Raw genomic sequence first — 17,789 nt, forward strand, 5'->3', positions numbered from 1 at the left:
ATGATAAAATAAATGAATGAAACAAATACATACATTTAAAAGCAGGGTTCCACAATAGCTGACACACGACACACATCTGTTGTTGGACATGAGGGACTGTAAAATCACCAGGAACTCAGCTCAAAAGTGATTTTCATTTTAAGAAAAACATCTGTTACCAAGTATTCCCACGCATTAATATAGAGGCATCCTGTATGTGATCGTATCCCAATGTAATCAATTATTCCGTTTTTTGTCAAATTCTATATCCGTTTAGCATTCTTGCGGTCAATATGTAGCGTACAAATTATTTATAATTTTGTTCCGGCACACCGACCATTTGCTCAAGAACAAATCGTCCCGCGACTGACTGTAATTTGGGGACCCCTGCTATAGCGTACAGGTACAGCATGTGTACTAGAGTCAAGATTTATTACAGTCCCATTCTGATCAAGTCAAATGATTCTAAATGATTGTAGACACATCCGTCTTCCTCTCTTTAACACACAGACTTAACACTAGTTATTTGAACATTGAATTATCAAATTACATTTGACGAGATATCGCTTCAGAATATCGACACAAAACCTATTTAAGTAAGTAATTGAAGTACATTTCCTGTCTAGAAACTAAATAGGTTGAATTACAGTAGGCTGAAGAAAATCTTGTCTTCCTTTAATGGACTTCCTAGTTTTAGATGTAGTGACTTAGATTATTGAGAACAGAGGATACGGTGATCTGGTCTCCTTTGAATGGACTTCCTAGTTTTTAGATGTAGTGAACAAAGTAAATGGTGACATTAAAGAGACACTCCGTCAGGCTTATCTACGACAGGGCCTCTCCAGCCCGGGCCAATGGGCACGCAGGATGGAAACGACCCCTTTTAGAATGACCTAATTAGGTAACACGAATGACAGATAACAAGACTGACCCTTTCTACATATCTCATCTATCAATGACAACATTCTATACACTCAGAGGAAGAGACCACTATATTTTAAACAGCTATGAAAGATGCCATAATTCCAGGTTTTGCAGACTATTGAACTCCTTCAGCTCTACAGGTTCTGGCAGCACACAGTCCACAGGTAGTGGAGGAGGCCGGTTGGTAGTAGTGACATTGGCATGTGCTTGAGTGACCCGCCAGCCTGGTCGGCAGTGTGCCTGAAGTACAGGCTTGGCGTAAAGCCGTGGTGGTCGAGTGACCGGCGTGTGGACTGGCGGTGTGTGGGAGGGAGGGAGGGGGGGGGGAGTAATTAATTACCTCAGAGGGAGAAAGGAGAAGCCAGCCGGCAATAAAGAGAGAGAGAAGCGACGGTGGCTGCAGTCGGCCGGCCCGGTGGTTTCATTACGACAGCACAAGGAGCATTAACTAAGCAGGGATATATAATTCAGCTCTTGGGGCTCATTTAAAACATTGAGCCACCGTTAATGGGATCTGACAGAAGATACATTCCTTCAACCCTCTTAACCCTCTCAGCTCTGCACTGAAGATAATACGAGGAGACAATCAGCAGCTATAAGAAAGTTGTGAGGGCTGGGAGGAGCTAGGTGGGGCTGGGAGGAGCTAGGAAGGGCTGGAAATGGATTGGGAGGGGCTGAGAGGAGTTGAGAGAGGCTGGGTGGGACTAGGAGGAGCTAGGAAGGGCTGGAAATGGATTGGGAGGGGCTGAGAGGAGTTGGGAGGGGCTGGGAGGAGCTGGGTGGGACTAGGAGGAGCTAGGAAGGGCTGGAAATTGATTGGGAGGGGCTGAGAGGAGTAGGGAGGGGCTGGGAGGAGCTAGGAAGGGCTGGAAAATGATTGGGAGGGGCTGAGAGGAGTTGGGAGGAGCTGGGTGGGGCTGAGAGGAGCTGGGAGGGGCTGGGAGGAGCTGGGTGGGGCTGGAAGGAGCTAGGAAGGGCTGGACATGGATTGGGAGGAGCTGGGTGGGGCTGAGAGGAGCTGGGTGGGGCTGGGAGGAGCCGGGTGGGGCTGGGAGGAGCTGGATGGGGCTGAGAGGAGCTGGGAGGGGCTGGGAGGAGCTGGGTGGGGCTGGAAGGAGCTAGGAAGGGCTGGACATGGATTGGGAGGAGCTGGGTGGGGCTGAGAGGAGCTGGGTGGGGCTGGGAGGAGCCGGGTGGGGCTGGGAGGAGCTGGATGGGGCTGAGAGGAGCTGGGTGGGGCTGGGAGGAGCTGGGTGGGGCTGGGAGGAGCTCGGAAGGGCTGGAAAGGAATGGGAGGGGCTGAAAGGAGCTGGGAGGGGCTGAGAGGAGCTGGGTGGGGCTGGGAGGAGCTGGGAGGAGCTAGGAAGGGCTGGTAAGGAATGGGAGGGGCTGAAAGGAGCTGGGAGGGGCTGGGAGGGGCTGGGTGGGGCTGGGAGGAGCTGGGAGGAGCTGGGTGGGGCTGGGAGGAGCTGAGAGGAGCTGGGAGGGGCTGAGAGGAGCTGGGTGGGGCTGGGAGGAGCTGGGTGGGGCTGGGAGTAGCTGGGTGGGGCTGGGGGGAGCTGGGAGGGGCTGAGAGGAGCTGGGATGGGCTGAAAAGGAATGGCAGGGGCTGAGAGGGAAATCAATCAAATCAAATGTTATTGGTCGCATACACATGTCTAGCAGATGTTATTGTGGGTGTAGCGAAATGCTTGTGTTCCTAGCTCCAACAGTGCAGTAGTATCTAACAATGCACAACAATACTCAAATATAAAAGTAAAATAATATTTAAATATTAGGACGAGCAATGTCCGAGTCCGGAGTATAATAATATTTAGTACCAGTCAAAAGTTTGGACACACCGACTCATTTAAGTGTTTTTCTTTATTTTTACTATTGTGACGTAGAAGTCCGTCACTGGCCGCGGGCAGCATTTGGTTCTTTAACGCACACATTCATCACTCCTCCCTGCTCCGTTATAAGATAAGTTAACAATGTGGGTCGACACACAAATTAACTTCTGTCTTAGTACATACATTTCACACTTGTCAGTGTTCATATTTAAGATATGCAATATTTATTATACTTATCAATGTTGTGGATGAGCGCTTTGTTTGTTCGTTCTGTTCCTCTCTCTCTCCATCTCGGTAGCTTCCGGGTATGCTGGAAAAGGACCCGAGCTAAGGGATTGGGCTGACTTTATAGTGCCTGTCCCAAATGGCTCATTAATGTAAATGGGCATATTGAAAGATATTGTCAGTAGTGATGTAATGTTGTAAATGTTATGTTGTGGTATTGTTTAAAAACGGGTTGCAATGTATATCCTTTAGTATGTTTAGTTAATGGAAAATGTAGGTTTGTATAGTTAATTGCTTAATTAATTAGTGTTAATTGTTCTGAGGGGAGGGGCTAGCCCTACAAAAGGAGCCTCTCTTTCAGTTCATGGGGAGGCATTTTGGATTGAGCTGTGGATGGGGCAGCATTGTTTTAAGCTGTCCCATAAGGTAGACGTTTGATGGCAGTACTGTTGTTTTTGTTCCGGAATCACCTTGTAAATAAACACCTTTGCACAGAAGAACTTTTGCGGTTCCGCCATCTTTTTATTTTGATAGAGGTTAGGTTTTCCAGTTTAGCCTTCTGGCCTACTCTACGTGACACTATTTTCTACATTGTAGAATAAGACATTAAAAGTATAAATTAACACATAGTGACCAAAAAAAAGTGTTAAACAAATCAAAATATATTTTATATTTGAGATTCTTCAAAGTAGCTTCCCTTCACCTTGATGAAAGCTTTGCACACTATTGTCATTCTCTCAACAAGCTTTATGAGGTAGTCACCTGGAATGCATTTCAATTAACAGGTGTGCCTTATTAAAAGTTAATTAGTGGAATTTCTTTTTTTTTTTATTAGTGGAATTTCAGTAGTGTTGTGACAGGGGAGGGTTGGTATACAGATGATAGCCCTATTTGGTAAAAGACCAAGTCCATATTATGGCAAGAACAGCTCAAATAAGCAAAGAGAAACAACAGTCCATCATTATTTTAAGACATGAAGGTCAGTCAAAATTGTTGAACGTTTCTTCAAGTGCAGTCGTAAAAACCATCAAGCACTATGATGAAACTGGCTCTCATGAGGACCGCCACCGGAAAGGAAGACCCAGAGTTACCTCTGTTGCAGAGGATAAGTTCATTAGAGTTAACTACACCTCAGATTGCAGCCCAAATAAAAGCTTCACAGAGTTCAAGTAACAGACACATCTCAACATCAACTGTTCAGAGGAGACTGTGTGAATCAGGCTTTCATGGTTGAATTGCTGCAAAGAAACCATTACTAAAGGACACCAATAATAAGAAGAGACTTGCTTTGGCCAAAACACGAGCAATAGACATTAGACTGGTGGAAATCTGTCCTTTGGTCTGATGAGTCCAGATTTGCGATTTTTTATTCTAACCGCCTTGTCTTTGTGTGATGCAGAGGTATTCCGGGGTAATTATTTATTTCCAACCGCACAACGCATTGAAAACTGGGAGGGTGGGGCCGGAAGGAGCTGGGAGGAGTTGCGAGGGGCTGGGAGGAGCTAGGGGGGGTTGGGGGGGGGGGGGGGGGGGGGGTGGGGGTTGGGGGGGGGGGGTTGGGGGGGGGGGGGGGGGGGGGGGGGGGGGGCTAAGCGGAGTTGGGAGGGGCTAAGAGGAGCTGAGGGGGGATGGGAGGAGCTGAAAGGAACAGAAGACCCAAAGGCTCCGTTTGGCACCTTGCTTTGAACTGAAAGTGACAGAGGGAGAGAGAGAGAGAGAGAGAGAGAGAGAGAGAGAGAGAGAGAGAGAGAGAGAGAGAGAGACAGACAGAGAGAGAGAGACAGAGAGACAGAGAGACAGAGAGAGAGAGAGAGGGATGGACAGAGGAGTGGGCTAGGCTCTATAGCTTGATAGGCACCAAGCAGGGAGGAATAGACCCCCAGTGGATTCAACTGATTCAACTGATTCAAATGATTCAAATGATTCGACTGATTCAGCAGATTCGACTGATTCAACTGATTCAACTGATTCAACTGATTCGACTGATTCGACTGATTCAACTGATTCGACTGATTCAACTGATTCATTTGGACAAGAAGTAAGTTGTGTAAAACAATGGTTCCCAACTCCGGTTCTCAAGTATTTATACTGTTGGGGGGGTACTTGAGGACCGGAGTTGGGAACCACCAGTATGCTCATTGAGTGCCAATGACTTTGCCAGAGTGCTGCTGAGGATTTTCAGATATTGGGTGTGGAAGTGCACCAGAACCAATCAGTTGGACGGGCCTTTGATTCCCATAGGCAGGCCCGTTTCTTCACCTGTGTGTTCAGGTGCTCGCACCCATTTAAAAAAAAATGGTTGTAATAGTGAAGAACATACAGTAGACAGCTGGTGAGTTTCAAATATGCGGAAGCTTACCATTTATCCTACCATTTATCCTACCATTTATCCTACCATCTATCCTACCATCTATCCTACCATTTATCCTACCATTTATCCTACCATTTATCCTACCCATTATCCTACCCATTATCCTACCATTTATCCTACCATTTACCCTACCATTTACCCTACCATCTATCCTACCATTTATCCTACCATTTATCCTACCATTTATCCTACCATTTATCCTACCATTTATCCTACCATTTATCCTACCATTTATCCTACCATTTATCCTACCATGTATCCTACCATCTATCCTACCATTTATTCCACCATTTATCCTACCATTTATCCTACCATTTATTCTACCATCTATCCTACCATTTATCCTACCATCATCCTACCATTTATCCTACCATGTATCCTACCATCTATCCTACCATTTATTCCACCATTTATCCTACCATTTATTCTACCATCTATCCTACCATCTATCCTACCATCATCCTACCATTTATCCTACCATCTATCCTACCATCTATCCTACAATTTATCTTACCATCTATCCTACCATCATCCTACCATCTATCCTACCATCATCCTACCATCATCCTACCATCTATTCTACCATTTATCCTACCATTTATCCTACCATCTATCCTACCATCAATTCTACCATTTATCCTACCATCTATCCTACCATTCATCCTACCATTCATCATACCATTTATCCTACCATTTATCCTATCCTACCATTTATCCTACCATTTATCCTACCATCTATCCTACCATCTATCCTACCATCTATCCTACCATCTATCCTACCATTTATCCTACCATCTATTCTACCATTTATCCTACCATTTATCCTATCCTACAAATTATCCTACCATCTATCCTACCATTTATCCTATCCTACCATCTATCCTACCATCTATCCTACCATCTATCCTACCATCTATCCTACCATTTATCCTATCCTACCATCTATCCTACCATTTATCCTACCATCAATTCTACCATTTATCCTACCATCTATCCTACCATTCATCCTACCATTTATCCTACCATTTATCCTATCCTACCATCTATCCTACCATCTATTCTACCATTTATCCTATCCTACCATCTATCCTACCATCTATCCTACCATTCATTCTACCATCTATCCTACCATTTATCCTACCATTTATCCTACCATTAATCCTACCATCTATCCTACCATCTATTCTACCATTTATCCTACCATCTATTCTACCATCTCTACCGATCTGTGTGCCAGTTCTGATTCTTTTCAGATGCACATTTTCATGGAACAGTTTACATTTTAGTTTCTCAAAATCATTTGTCACATGGTTAATCGTAAAAATCTGAAGTAAAATTATAAATATTTAACTAGTCTCTGCCATACGGACACATTGATACACAGTGATCCATTGGAGGCTAAAGAAATGAGAGCCTATAACTCAGAGATAGTCTATAGGCCAATGTAGCAGCAGGCCTATAACTCAGAGATAGTCTATAGGCCAATGTAGCAGTAGACCTATAACTCAGAGATAGTCTATAGGACAATGTAGCAGGAAGTCTATAACTCAGAGATAGTCTATAGGCCAATGTAGCAGCATAACTCAGAGATAATCTACAGGTCTATAACTCAGAGATAATCTACAGGTCTGTAACTCAGAGATAATCTACAGGTATATAACTCAGAGATAATCTACAGGTCTATAACTCAGAGATAATCTACAGGTCTATAACTCAGAGATAATCTACAGGTCTATAACTCAGAGATAATCTACAGGTCTGTAACTCAGAGATAATCTACAGGTCTATAACTCAGAGATAATCTACAGGTCTATAACTCAGAGATAATCTACATGTCTACAACTCAGAGATAATCTACAGGTCAATGTAGCAGTATCTCAGATATCTCTATAACTTCCATCATCAACTAAGTAAAATACATAAAGGCCTAAAAGCCGATAAAATAAAAACAGTAGAAAATATCCTGATTAAAATTCAGGTTCTTTCAATCACATGTATCTCTCTTCTCCGCCTGTCTGTCTGCCTCCCTATCTCTCTGTTCTGACTTGAGCTATTGCTAGCAGGCATTCTGTAGAGAGACGCACCACATCTTCACCACTCCCCTCCTCCCCCCTTCTTCTTGTCTCCACGTTTTAAATTATAACTCAAGACACGTTTATCTCGACACAGATTTTTTTTCTAGACACTTTTCACTGACAGCCGCAACTCAGTCAACTAGTCTTATTTTCCACGCGTAACTAACCCAAAATGCAGTGCTTCCCCCCCCCCCCCAAAAAAACACACTTGATTTGAAACAATCACCAGCAATTTTTTTTTTCTCCAAAAGAAGCTAATGATCCTCTGTGGCTAAGTCATGCTCCCTGGGGAAGTGTTTTGAACGTAAATGCTTGAGACAGAAGTAATAATGTCATGGATGTACTTTAGGTCAACCCAGCATCCTAACAGGGGCACTGTGAAGCCTCCATCTTTCCTTTCCTAGTCACAAGAGGCTGAAACCAGAGATCTGTATATAACGAGGAGATGCTCATGTCTCCGCCTTAACAACGGGAGTCTTTGTCCCCAAAGGCGGGAAGGCAGGCGACAAGCTTAGGTCTGCATATTATTCCCATAGAAACGCATTGGGCTTGAACTGGACAGATTTTGGTGGGAGTGAGCCCTCTTGCTTTACCTCTTCCTCTCTGCTGAAACTATATCACCTGAGAAAAGCATCCGAACGAGAGAAACAGAGCCCCTCTACATGTACCCGTGTATCTGATGCTGTCTGGGCAGAAACAGTATCACATGCCACACTACTTTGGTCCAGACAGCATCAGATACATGGTCTACACATACTGAGACAGAGAGGTGCTGTTTCAATGTCCACACAGCATCAGATACATGTTCTACACATAATGAGACAGAGAGGTGCTGTTTCACTGTCCAGACAGCATCAGATACATGGTCTACACATACTGAGACAGAGAGGTGCTGTTTCACTGTCCAGACAGCATCAGATACATGGTCTACACATACTGAGACAGAGAGGTGCTGTTTCACTGTCCAGACAGCATCAGATACATGGTCTACACATACTGAGACAGAGAGGTGCTGTTTCACTGTCCAGACAGCATCAGATACATGGTCTACACATACTGAGACAGAGAGGTGCTGTTTCACTGTCCAGACAGCATCAGATACATGGTCTACACATACTGAGACAGAGAGGTGCTGTTTCACTGTCCAGACAGCATCAGATACATGGTCTACACATACTGAGACAGGGAGGTGCTGTTTCTCTCGGATGCTTAAACTGAGATTGATGTGTCTTTCTGTCGGCGCGCGTCTCGGTCAAATAAATGATCAGTACTTCAATATTTTATTTGGACGGGCAAGGAGGTACGTTAGTGCGAGCCAGGCCCCTTAAGGCCCTCCCATGACGGCAACCCTGACACTACCACCGCCACCGTTTCCTGTACACAAGCTTGTTCCCATCAGAACCGAAAAACATCAAAAACTTTCAGAGATCACAGCGCTTGTTCCCAGTGATCACTGCTCTTTGAAGCTCTCAGCAGAACATGACGACAAATCCAAGTGAAAAGTCTGTCTGTGCGATTTGCAGTTTGCACTCCTCTCTTCACATTATGTCGCTGACACATCGCGATCAACAGGCAAAACATTAATGAGCTGCATTGTAAGTCTTTCAAGCTGGAGAGGGTTGATAAAGAGGCCGGTCCTCTTCAATCTATGAGAATTACTACACAGCACAGTCATAATCCTGGGGTTAACAGTTCACTTAAATCAATAGCTTGACGTTAGACAGCTCATCACAGTTAAACAACATGATAGATATTTGAAATTAGAAGCTGAGGTTCCGTAGCCTAGCATAGCTTCCAGTTTGAGATCCAATTAAAGGTTTGGTTTCGTAGCCTAGCATAGCTTCCAGTTTGAGATCCAATTAAAGGTTTGGTTCCGTAGCCTAGCATAACTTCCAGTTTGAGATCCAATTAAAGGTGAGTTCAGTAGCCTAGCGTAGCTTCCAGTTTGAGATCCAATTAAAGGTGAGTTCAGTAGCATAGCATAGCTTCCAGTTTTAGAACCAGTTAAAGCTGTGTGTAGCAAACAAGATCCTCTCTGATCCTTCTTTGTGTTCGCAACTTTCTTTGATAGCGTACAATTTATCTCCCGGGACAACCAGCAAAAGTAAAAAGAACTATTGAAACGTCTGATTCCAGTCAGTCAAAGATTTGGCTCTGATCCAAATAAGAGACAACATGAAAGCCATAACAAAAGAGGAAAATGTCACAAAACAAAATAGTACACAGAGAGAGAGAGAAAGAGAGAGAGAGAGAGAGAGAGAGAGAGAGAGAGAGAGAGAGAGAGAGAGAGAGAGAGAGACAGAGAGAGAGAGAGAGACAGAGAGACAGAGAGACAGAGAGAGAGAGAGAGAGAGACAGAGAGACAGAGAGACAGAGAGAGAGAGAGAGAGAGAGAGAGAGAGAGAGAGAGAGAGAGAGAGAGAGAGAGAGAGAGAGAGAGAAAGAGAGGTGGGATAAGACAAGCCCGAGATCAGACTAGACAACAAACCCTGAACTAACTTTTAAAAAGAAAACGCCAGAACTCTAACGTCTGGAGGATCTGTTTAGGTGCACAGTATCACGAAACAGAATTCAGTTTGTTTGAGTAGATCTAACTGGAATCACAAAATAATAAAGTCTGTACTCTATCAAGTATTCCAGAGTAGGTGTGTTGATCATGGATCACGTCCATCCGATTCCATCCAATCAAAAAGGCTAAACTGATACGGAATCAACACTCTAATTTTCAGACGCTTGGTAGATACAGCCGCTGGTCCTCTGAGAAGGGTGTGTAATATTATGTCCCCTCTCAGGTACCGTAGGAAATGTTCCTGGGGAGTACAGCCCCTCTACAGGTAGGTAATCTGGAGTACAGCCCCTCTACAGGGAGGTAATCTGTTCCTGGGGAGTACAGCCCCTCTCCAGGTAGGTAATCTTGAGTACAGCCCCTCTCCAGGTAGGTAATCTGGAGTACAGCCCCTCTACAGGTAGGTAATCTGGAGTACAGCCCCTCTCCAGGTAGGTAATCTGGAGTACAGCCCCTCTACAGGTAGGTAATCTGGAGTACAGCCCCTCTCCAGGTAGGTAATCTGGAGTACAGCCCCTCTCCAGGTAGGTAATCTGGAGTACAGCCCCTCTCCAGGTAGGTCATCTGTGTTTAGGAGGTTGAAGGTTGGGGAATACGTCCCCTTTCTGCAGGTAATGTAGTGTACTGTAGGAAATGTTCACAGGTGAAGCAACCAATGGAACAAGAGTTGTTGACGCTGTCCCAGGGGAATGTCTTCGGGACTCAATTAATCTGCGGTTTGATGAGACTGTCTGTGAAAGTGTCCCGAGTGGCCATCCTATTCTCTACATAGTGCACTAATATTTGAACAAAGCACTATGGGGCCCTGGTCAAATGTAGTGCACTACACAGGGAATAGGGTACCATTTGGTACATATCCTCTTGATTCTTAAAGAGCGCTGGAGCAGGTAATCAGACTATTCCAACGTGGAGCCATGTGGGCTGTCAGAGTTGACTGACACCACCAGAAATTGATTAACGAGAAAATTAAAGTGTGCAAAATTCATACACTGGATGTGTGTCCAAAATAAAATGTCCCCCTTATTCTCTATTCCCCACCTTAAGGGTCTGGTCAAAAGTAGTGTACTATATAGGTGGAATAGGTTGCCATTTGGGACTCAAACACATTGACTGGTGACATGCAAGCAACTCATGTGTGTCAAATGCAATGAGACATTTAGTAATAGAGGATAAACGATTTAATTAATTCTTGATTAAGTTTTAATTCATTATGTAGCTGTTTATCTCACTGCAATCAGAAGTGAAAAGCATGAAAGACACAGTGTGACTTTCAGTAAACACACATTGAACCAATTCACAGCAAAAGGGGTCTGTTCATTTGGCACCAAAAGGAAGAAAACAGACTGAAACAACAAACTACCTGGAGTCAATAAGAAACGTTAGGCTATCGTAGAATGTTATTTTCGTTAAAAAAAAAAAAAGTTTTCCGTTGAGTGTCCTAATGAACGTGAACATTTTGGTCATTTAGCAAGACACACTTCTCCTGAGTGACTCAACTAGGGTAGGTAAACAACAACATATCACAGTCAACTAGGGTAGGTAAACAACAACATATCACAGTCAACTAGGGTAGGTAAACAACAACATATCACAGTCAACTAGGGTAGGTAAACAACAACATATCACAGTCAACTAGGGTAGGTAAACAACAACATATCACAGTCAACTAGGGTAGGTAAACAACAACATATCACAGTCAACTAGGGTAGGTAAACAACAACATATCACAGTCAACTAGGGTAGGTAAACAACAACATATCACAGTCAACTAGGGTAGGTAAACAACAACATATCACAGTCAACTAGGGTAGGTAAACAACAACATATCACAGTCAACTAGGGTAGGTAAACAACAACATATCACAGTCAACTAGGGTAGGTAAACAACAACATATCACAGTCAACTAGGGTAGGTAAACAACAACATATCACAGTCAACTAGGGTAGGTAAACAACAACATATCACAGTCAACTAGGGTAGGTAAACAACAACATATCACAGTCAACTAGGGTAGGTAAACAACAACATATCACAGTCAACTAGGGTAGGTAAACAACAACATATCACAGTCAACTAGGGTAGGTAAACAACAACATATCACAGTCAACTAGGGTAGGTAAACAACAACATATCACAGTCAACTAGGGTAGGTAAACAACAACATATCACAGTCAACTAGGGTAGGTAAACAACAACATATCACAGTCAACTAGGGTAGGTAAACAACAACATATCACAGTCAACTAGGGTAGGTAAACAACAACATATCACAGTCAACTAGGGTAGGTAAACAACAACATATCACAGTCAACTAGGGTAGGTAAACAACAACATATCACAGTCAACTAGGGTAGGTAAACACAACATATCACAGTCAACTAGGGTAGGTAAACAACAACATATCACAGTCAACTAGGGTAGGTAAACAACAACATATCACAGTCAACTAGGGTAGGTAAACAACAACATATCACAGTCAACTAGGGTAGGTAAACAACAACATATCACAGTCAACTAGGGTAGGTAAACAACAACATATCACAGTCAACTAGGGTAGGTAAACAACAACATATCACAGTCAACTAGGGTAGGTAAACAACAACATATCACAGTCAACTAGGGTAGGTAAACAACAACATATCACAGTCAACTAGGGTAGGTAAACAACAACATATCACAGTCAACTAGGGTAGGTAAACAACAACATATCACAGTCAACTAGGGTAGGTAAACAACAACATATCACAGTCAACTAGGGTAGGTAAACAACAACATATCACAGTCAACTAGGGTAGGTAAACAACAACATATCACAGTCAACTAGGGTAGGTAAACAACAACATATCACAGTCAACTAGGGTAGGTAAACAACAACATATCACAGTCAACTAGGGTAGGTAAACAACAACATATCACAGTCAACTAGGGTAGGTAAACAACAACATATCACAGTCAACTAGGGTAGGTAAACAACAACATATCACAGTCAACTAGGGTAGGTAAACAACAACATATCACAGTCAACTAGGGTAGGTAAACAACAACATATCACAGTCAACTAGGGTAGGTAAACAACAACATATCACAGTCAACTAGGGTAGGTAAACAACAACATATCACAGTCAACTAGGGTAGGTAAACAACAACATATCACAGTCAACTAGGGTAGGTAAACAACAACATATCACAGTCAACTAGGGTAGGTAAACAACAACATATCACAGTCAACTAGGGTAGGTAAACAACAACATATCACAGTCAACTAGGGTAGGTAAACAACAACATATCACAGTCAACTAGGGTAGGTAAACAACAACATATCACAGTCAACTAGGGTAGGTAAACAACAACATATCACAGTCAACTAGGGTAGGTAAACAACAACATATCACAGTCAACTAGGGTAGGTAAACAACAACATATCACAGTCAACTAGGGTAGGTAAACAACAACATATCACAGTCAACTAGGGTAGGTAAACAACAACATATCACAGTCAACTAGGGTAGGTAAACAACAACATATCACAGTCAACTAGGGTAGGTAAACAACAACATATCACAGTCAACTAGGGTAGGTAAACAACAACATATCACAGTCAACTAGGGTAGGTAAACAACAACATATCACAGTCAACTAGGGTAGGTAAACAACAACATATCACAGTCAACTAGGGTAGGTAAACAACAACATATCACAGTCAACTAGGGTAGGTAAACAACAACATATCACAGTCAACTAGGGTAGGTAAACAACAACATATCACAGTCAACTAGGGTAGGTAAACAACAACATATCACAGTCAACTAGGGTAGGTAAACAACAACATATCACAGTCAACTAGGGTAGGTAAACAACAACATATCACAGTCATAGCAAGTAAAACGTTTTTGTGACCTTACTGACAATGTTGTTGCTGTTCAGGTCGACTACTTGAAAATGTATTTTAGTTAAATACATTACAAAATACAAGTACTTTGTAGTTTATTTTGATACATTGACCTTTACCGTACTTTGTATGTCTATATTATAATTGTATTTTGAAATGTTTGCCCATACCTGATTATAGTTCTATCAAATGAACCAATGAGAGTGAGTGTAGTTCAATCAATGAACCAATAAGAGTGAGTGTTACACACAGTGAACCAATAAGAGAAGGTGTTGCACACAGTGAACCAATAAGAGAAGGTGTTACACACAGTGAACCAATAAGAGAAGGTGTTACACACAGTGAACCAATAAGAGAAGGTGTAGTTCTGACGTACCATCAGACAGCGTGGTGATGCTCATGTCCTCTGTGGTGACCCCAGGGCCATAACGGTTCATAGCCAAGACACGCAAGGAGTACTCTGTGAACTTCTGAAGTCCCTCCATCTTATAACTCTGCCCGTTCACCTCCACACTCTGAAACAGAAAGAGAGAGAGAGGTGTGCCTTATTCAACCAGGTAATGCACAAAAATATTGTGTTATCCTTGATAGTTAAAAATATATATATTTTAGAGAGAGAGAGAGTAGAGAGAGAGAACATTGGAAAGAATTAACAAAACTATGTGGCCCTGAACAGAGAGTGCACAGTGGCAGAATACCTGCACTGTGACTGACCCAAACTTAAGGAAAGCTTTAATTATGTACAGACTTGAAAGAGAGAAAGAGGAGTGAGAGACAACAGAGAGAGAGAGAAGAAAGAGAGAGAGAAGAGAGAAAGAGAGAGAGAGAGAGAGAGAGAGAGAGAGAGAGAGAGAGAGAGAGAGAGAGAGAGAGAGAGAGAAGAGAGAGAGAGAGTAGAGAGAGAAAAAAGAGAGAGAGAGAAGAAAGAGAGAGAGAAGAGAGAAAGAGAGAGAGAGAGAGAGAGAGAGAGAGAGAGAGAGAGAGAGAGAGAGACAGAGAGAGAGTAGAGAGAGAAGAAAGAGTGATAGAGTAGAGAGAGAGTAGAGAGAGAAGAAAGAGAGAGAGAGAGAGAGAGAGAGATCCCCTCAAAATTGGTAAATATCACATTTGGTTAAAACTGAAAAAAGAACTTGTACTGACAGAAAAATATGTGTTCCTTTGCGCAATATATATCCCCCCCTCAGAATCCCCATATTACTCAGAGGAGATCTTCCCCACCCTTGAGGAAGAGACGTGCCATTTCCAGGCCCAGAGAAATGTGCTCATCTGTGGGGACACAAATGCGCGCACAGGAACACTACCTGATCTAACGAGCACACGAGGTGACAGCTTTATTACAGGCCATACTGTTTCTAACTGCCTTAATCTCCCCCATAGAAACAACAGTGACAGCACCGTCAACAACAACGGAAGAGATCTGTTGCAGCTCTGTTGAAGCCTGGGTCTCTACTTTGTCAATGGTAGGTTACGGGGGGACTCTTTGGGGAGATTCACCTACTGCTCACCTCTTGGCCACAGTACAGTAGACTATATGATCACAGACATTGACCCTTTCTCTCTCAGCTCATTCACTGTCAAGCCACTAACACCTCTGTCTGATCACAGCCAAATTACGTTGTTCCTCAAAAGAACAGACATGGAAACAACCACACATTCACAGCCCAGTGAGCTGTACAACATCAGACATTCACAGCCCAGTGAGCTGTACAACATCAGACATTCATACAGATGGGCCCAAAACAGCACAGAAGAATACCAGAAAGCAACCTGGAACCAAAATATCCAAACACTCTTAGATAACTTTCTGGATACCACATTCACTCACAGTAAAGAAGGCATCAATCTAGCAGTACAAAACATCAACTATATATTCAGGCAAACGGAAAAAGAAGCACAATTGAAATTGATTAAAAAAATAAATTAAAAAAAGATCACAGATGACAACTGATTTGATGCAGATTGTAAAATTATAAGGAAAAAGCTTAGAACACTATCCAACCAAAAGCACAGAGACCCAAATAATGGTGAATTACGCCTTCATTACTGTGAGACTTTAAAACTCTATAAACGTAACACTCAGAACCAAAAAAGCACAGTACAACAGCAAGCAGCTGACACTAATTGAGGAGTCCATAAACACAAACAACTTCTGGCAAAATTGGAAAACACTAAAAAAATCTAAACAAGAGGAATTAGCGATACAAAATGGTGACATATGGACAACCCATTTTAAAACACTTTACAACTGTCACGTTCCTGACCTATTGTTCCTTTTTCTTTTATTTATTTAGTTGGTCAGGGCGTGAGTTGGGGTGGGTTGTCTATGTGTGTTTTTCTATGTTGGGGTTTTGTGTTCGGCCTGGTATGATTCTCAATCAGAGGCAGCTGTAGATCGTTTGTCCCTGATTGAGAATCATACTAAGGCAGCCGGGGTTTCACGTGTGTTTTGTGGGTGGTTGTATCGCGTGTCTGTGTTATCACCACACGGGACTGTTTGCGGCTTGTCACGTTTGTTGTTTTTGTATGTTAAGTGTTCAGTCTGTTTTCATTAAACAATCATGGACACTAACCACTCTGCATATTGGTCTGATCCTTCTCGCCTCTCCTCCTCGTCCGAGGAGGAGGATTACGACGATCGTTACAGAACCACCCACCAATCTAGGACCAAGCGGAGTGGAGAAGGGAGGCGACAGCAGTGGGAAAAAACCCAGGACTCCTGGACTTGGGAGGAGATCCTGGACGGCAAAGGACCCTGGGCTCAGCCAGGGGAATATCGCCGTCCCAAGGCGGAGTTGGAGGCAGCGAAGGCAGAGAGGCGCTGGTATGAGGAGGCAGCGCGGCGACGCGGTTGGGAGCCCGAGAGTCAGACCCAAAAATTTATTGGGGAGGGCACACGAGGAGAGTGGCAAAGCCAGGTAGGATACCTGAGCCAACTCCCCGTGCTTACCGTGGAGTGAGAGGGCGTCGTACTGGTCAGACACCGTGTTATGCGGTAAAGCGCACGGTGTCCCCAGTACGCGTGCTTAGCCCAGTGCGGGCTATTCCACCTCGCCGCACTGGTAGGGCTAAGTTGGGCATCGAGCCGGATGTCATGAAGCCGGCCCAACGCATCTGGCCTCCAGGGCGTCTCCTCGGGCCGGCATACATGGCACCAGCCTTACGAATGGTGTCCCCGGTTCGCCAGTATAGCCCAGTGCGGGCTATTCCACCTCGCCGCACTGGCAGGGCTACGGGGACCATTCAACCTGGTAAGGTTGGGCAGGCTCGGTGCTCAAGAGCGCGCGTCCTCCTTCACGGTCCGGTATACCCGGTGCCACCTCCACGTACCAGTCCACCAGTGGCAGCCCCCCGCACCAGGCTGTCTCTCCGGGTTCTCTCTCCAGCTGCTCCCACCTGTCCAGCGCTGTCAGAGCCTTCCTTCTCTTCAGCGCAGCCAGTGTCTGAGCTGTCTGCCTGCACAGCACCGTCAGAGCTGTCCGTCTGTTATGAGCCGTCCAGCCAGGACCAGCCAGAGCCGTCCAGCCAGGACCAGCCAGAGCCGTCCAGCCAGGACCAGCCAGAGCCGTCCAGCCAGGACCAGCCAGAGCCGTCCAGCCAGGAGCTGCCAGAGCCGTCCAGCCAGGAGCTGCCAGAGCCGTCCAGCCAGGAGCTGCCAGAGCCGTCCAGCCAGGAGCTGCCTGAGCCAGCCAGTCAGGAGCTGCCTGAGCCAGCCAGTCAGGAGCAGCCAGAGCCAGCCAGCCAGGATCCGCCTGAGCCAGCCAGCCAGGATCCGCCTGAGCCAGCCAGCCAGGATCCGCCAGAGCCAGCCAGCCAGGATCCGCCCCTCATTCCTGTGTTGCCCCTCAGTCCGGTGTTGCCCCTCAGTCCGGTGCTGCCCCTTAATCTAATGGGGGTTATATGGAGGGTGGTCATTTTGAGGCTACGAAA

General features: G+C 44.4%; 1 protein-coding gene across 1 annotated transcript in view; it reads right to left on the reverse strand.

Moving 5' to 3' along the window:
• The window catches only part of LOC120026128 (netrin receptor DCC-like), a 177,344-nt gene that overhangs the window by 90,705 nt on the left and 68,850 nt on the right, over positions 1-17,789 (reverse strand). Inside the window, exon 5 of the mRNA XM_038970949.1 lies at positions 14,239-14,377. Coding sequence (XP_038826877.1) covers positions 14,239-14,377 — 139 coding nt within the window. The remainder of the gene's footprint in view (positions 1-14,238; positions 14,378-17,789) is intronic.

The sequence above is a fragment of the Salvelinus namaycush genome, chromosome 31 (genome assembly GCF_016432855.1).
Source record: "Salvelinus namaycush isolate Seneca chromosome 31, SaNama_1.0, whole genome shotgun sequence".
NCBI lineage: Eukaryota > Metazoa > Chordata > Actinopteri > Salmoniformes > Salmonidae > Salvelinus > Salvelinus namaycush.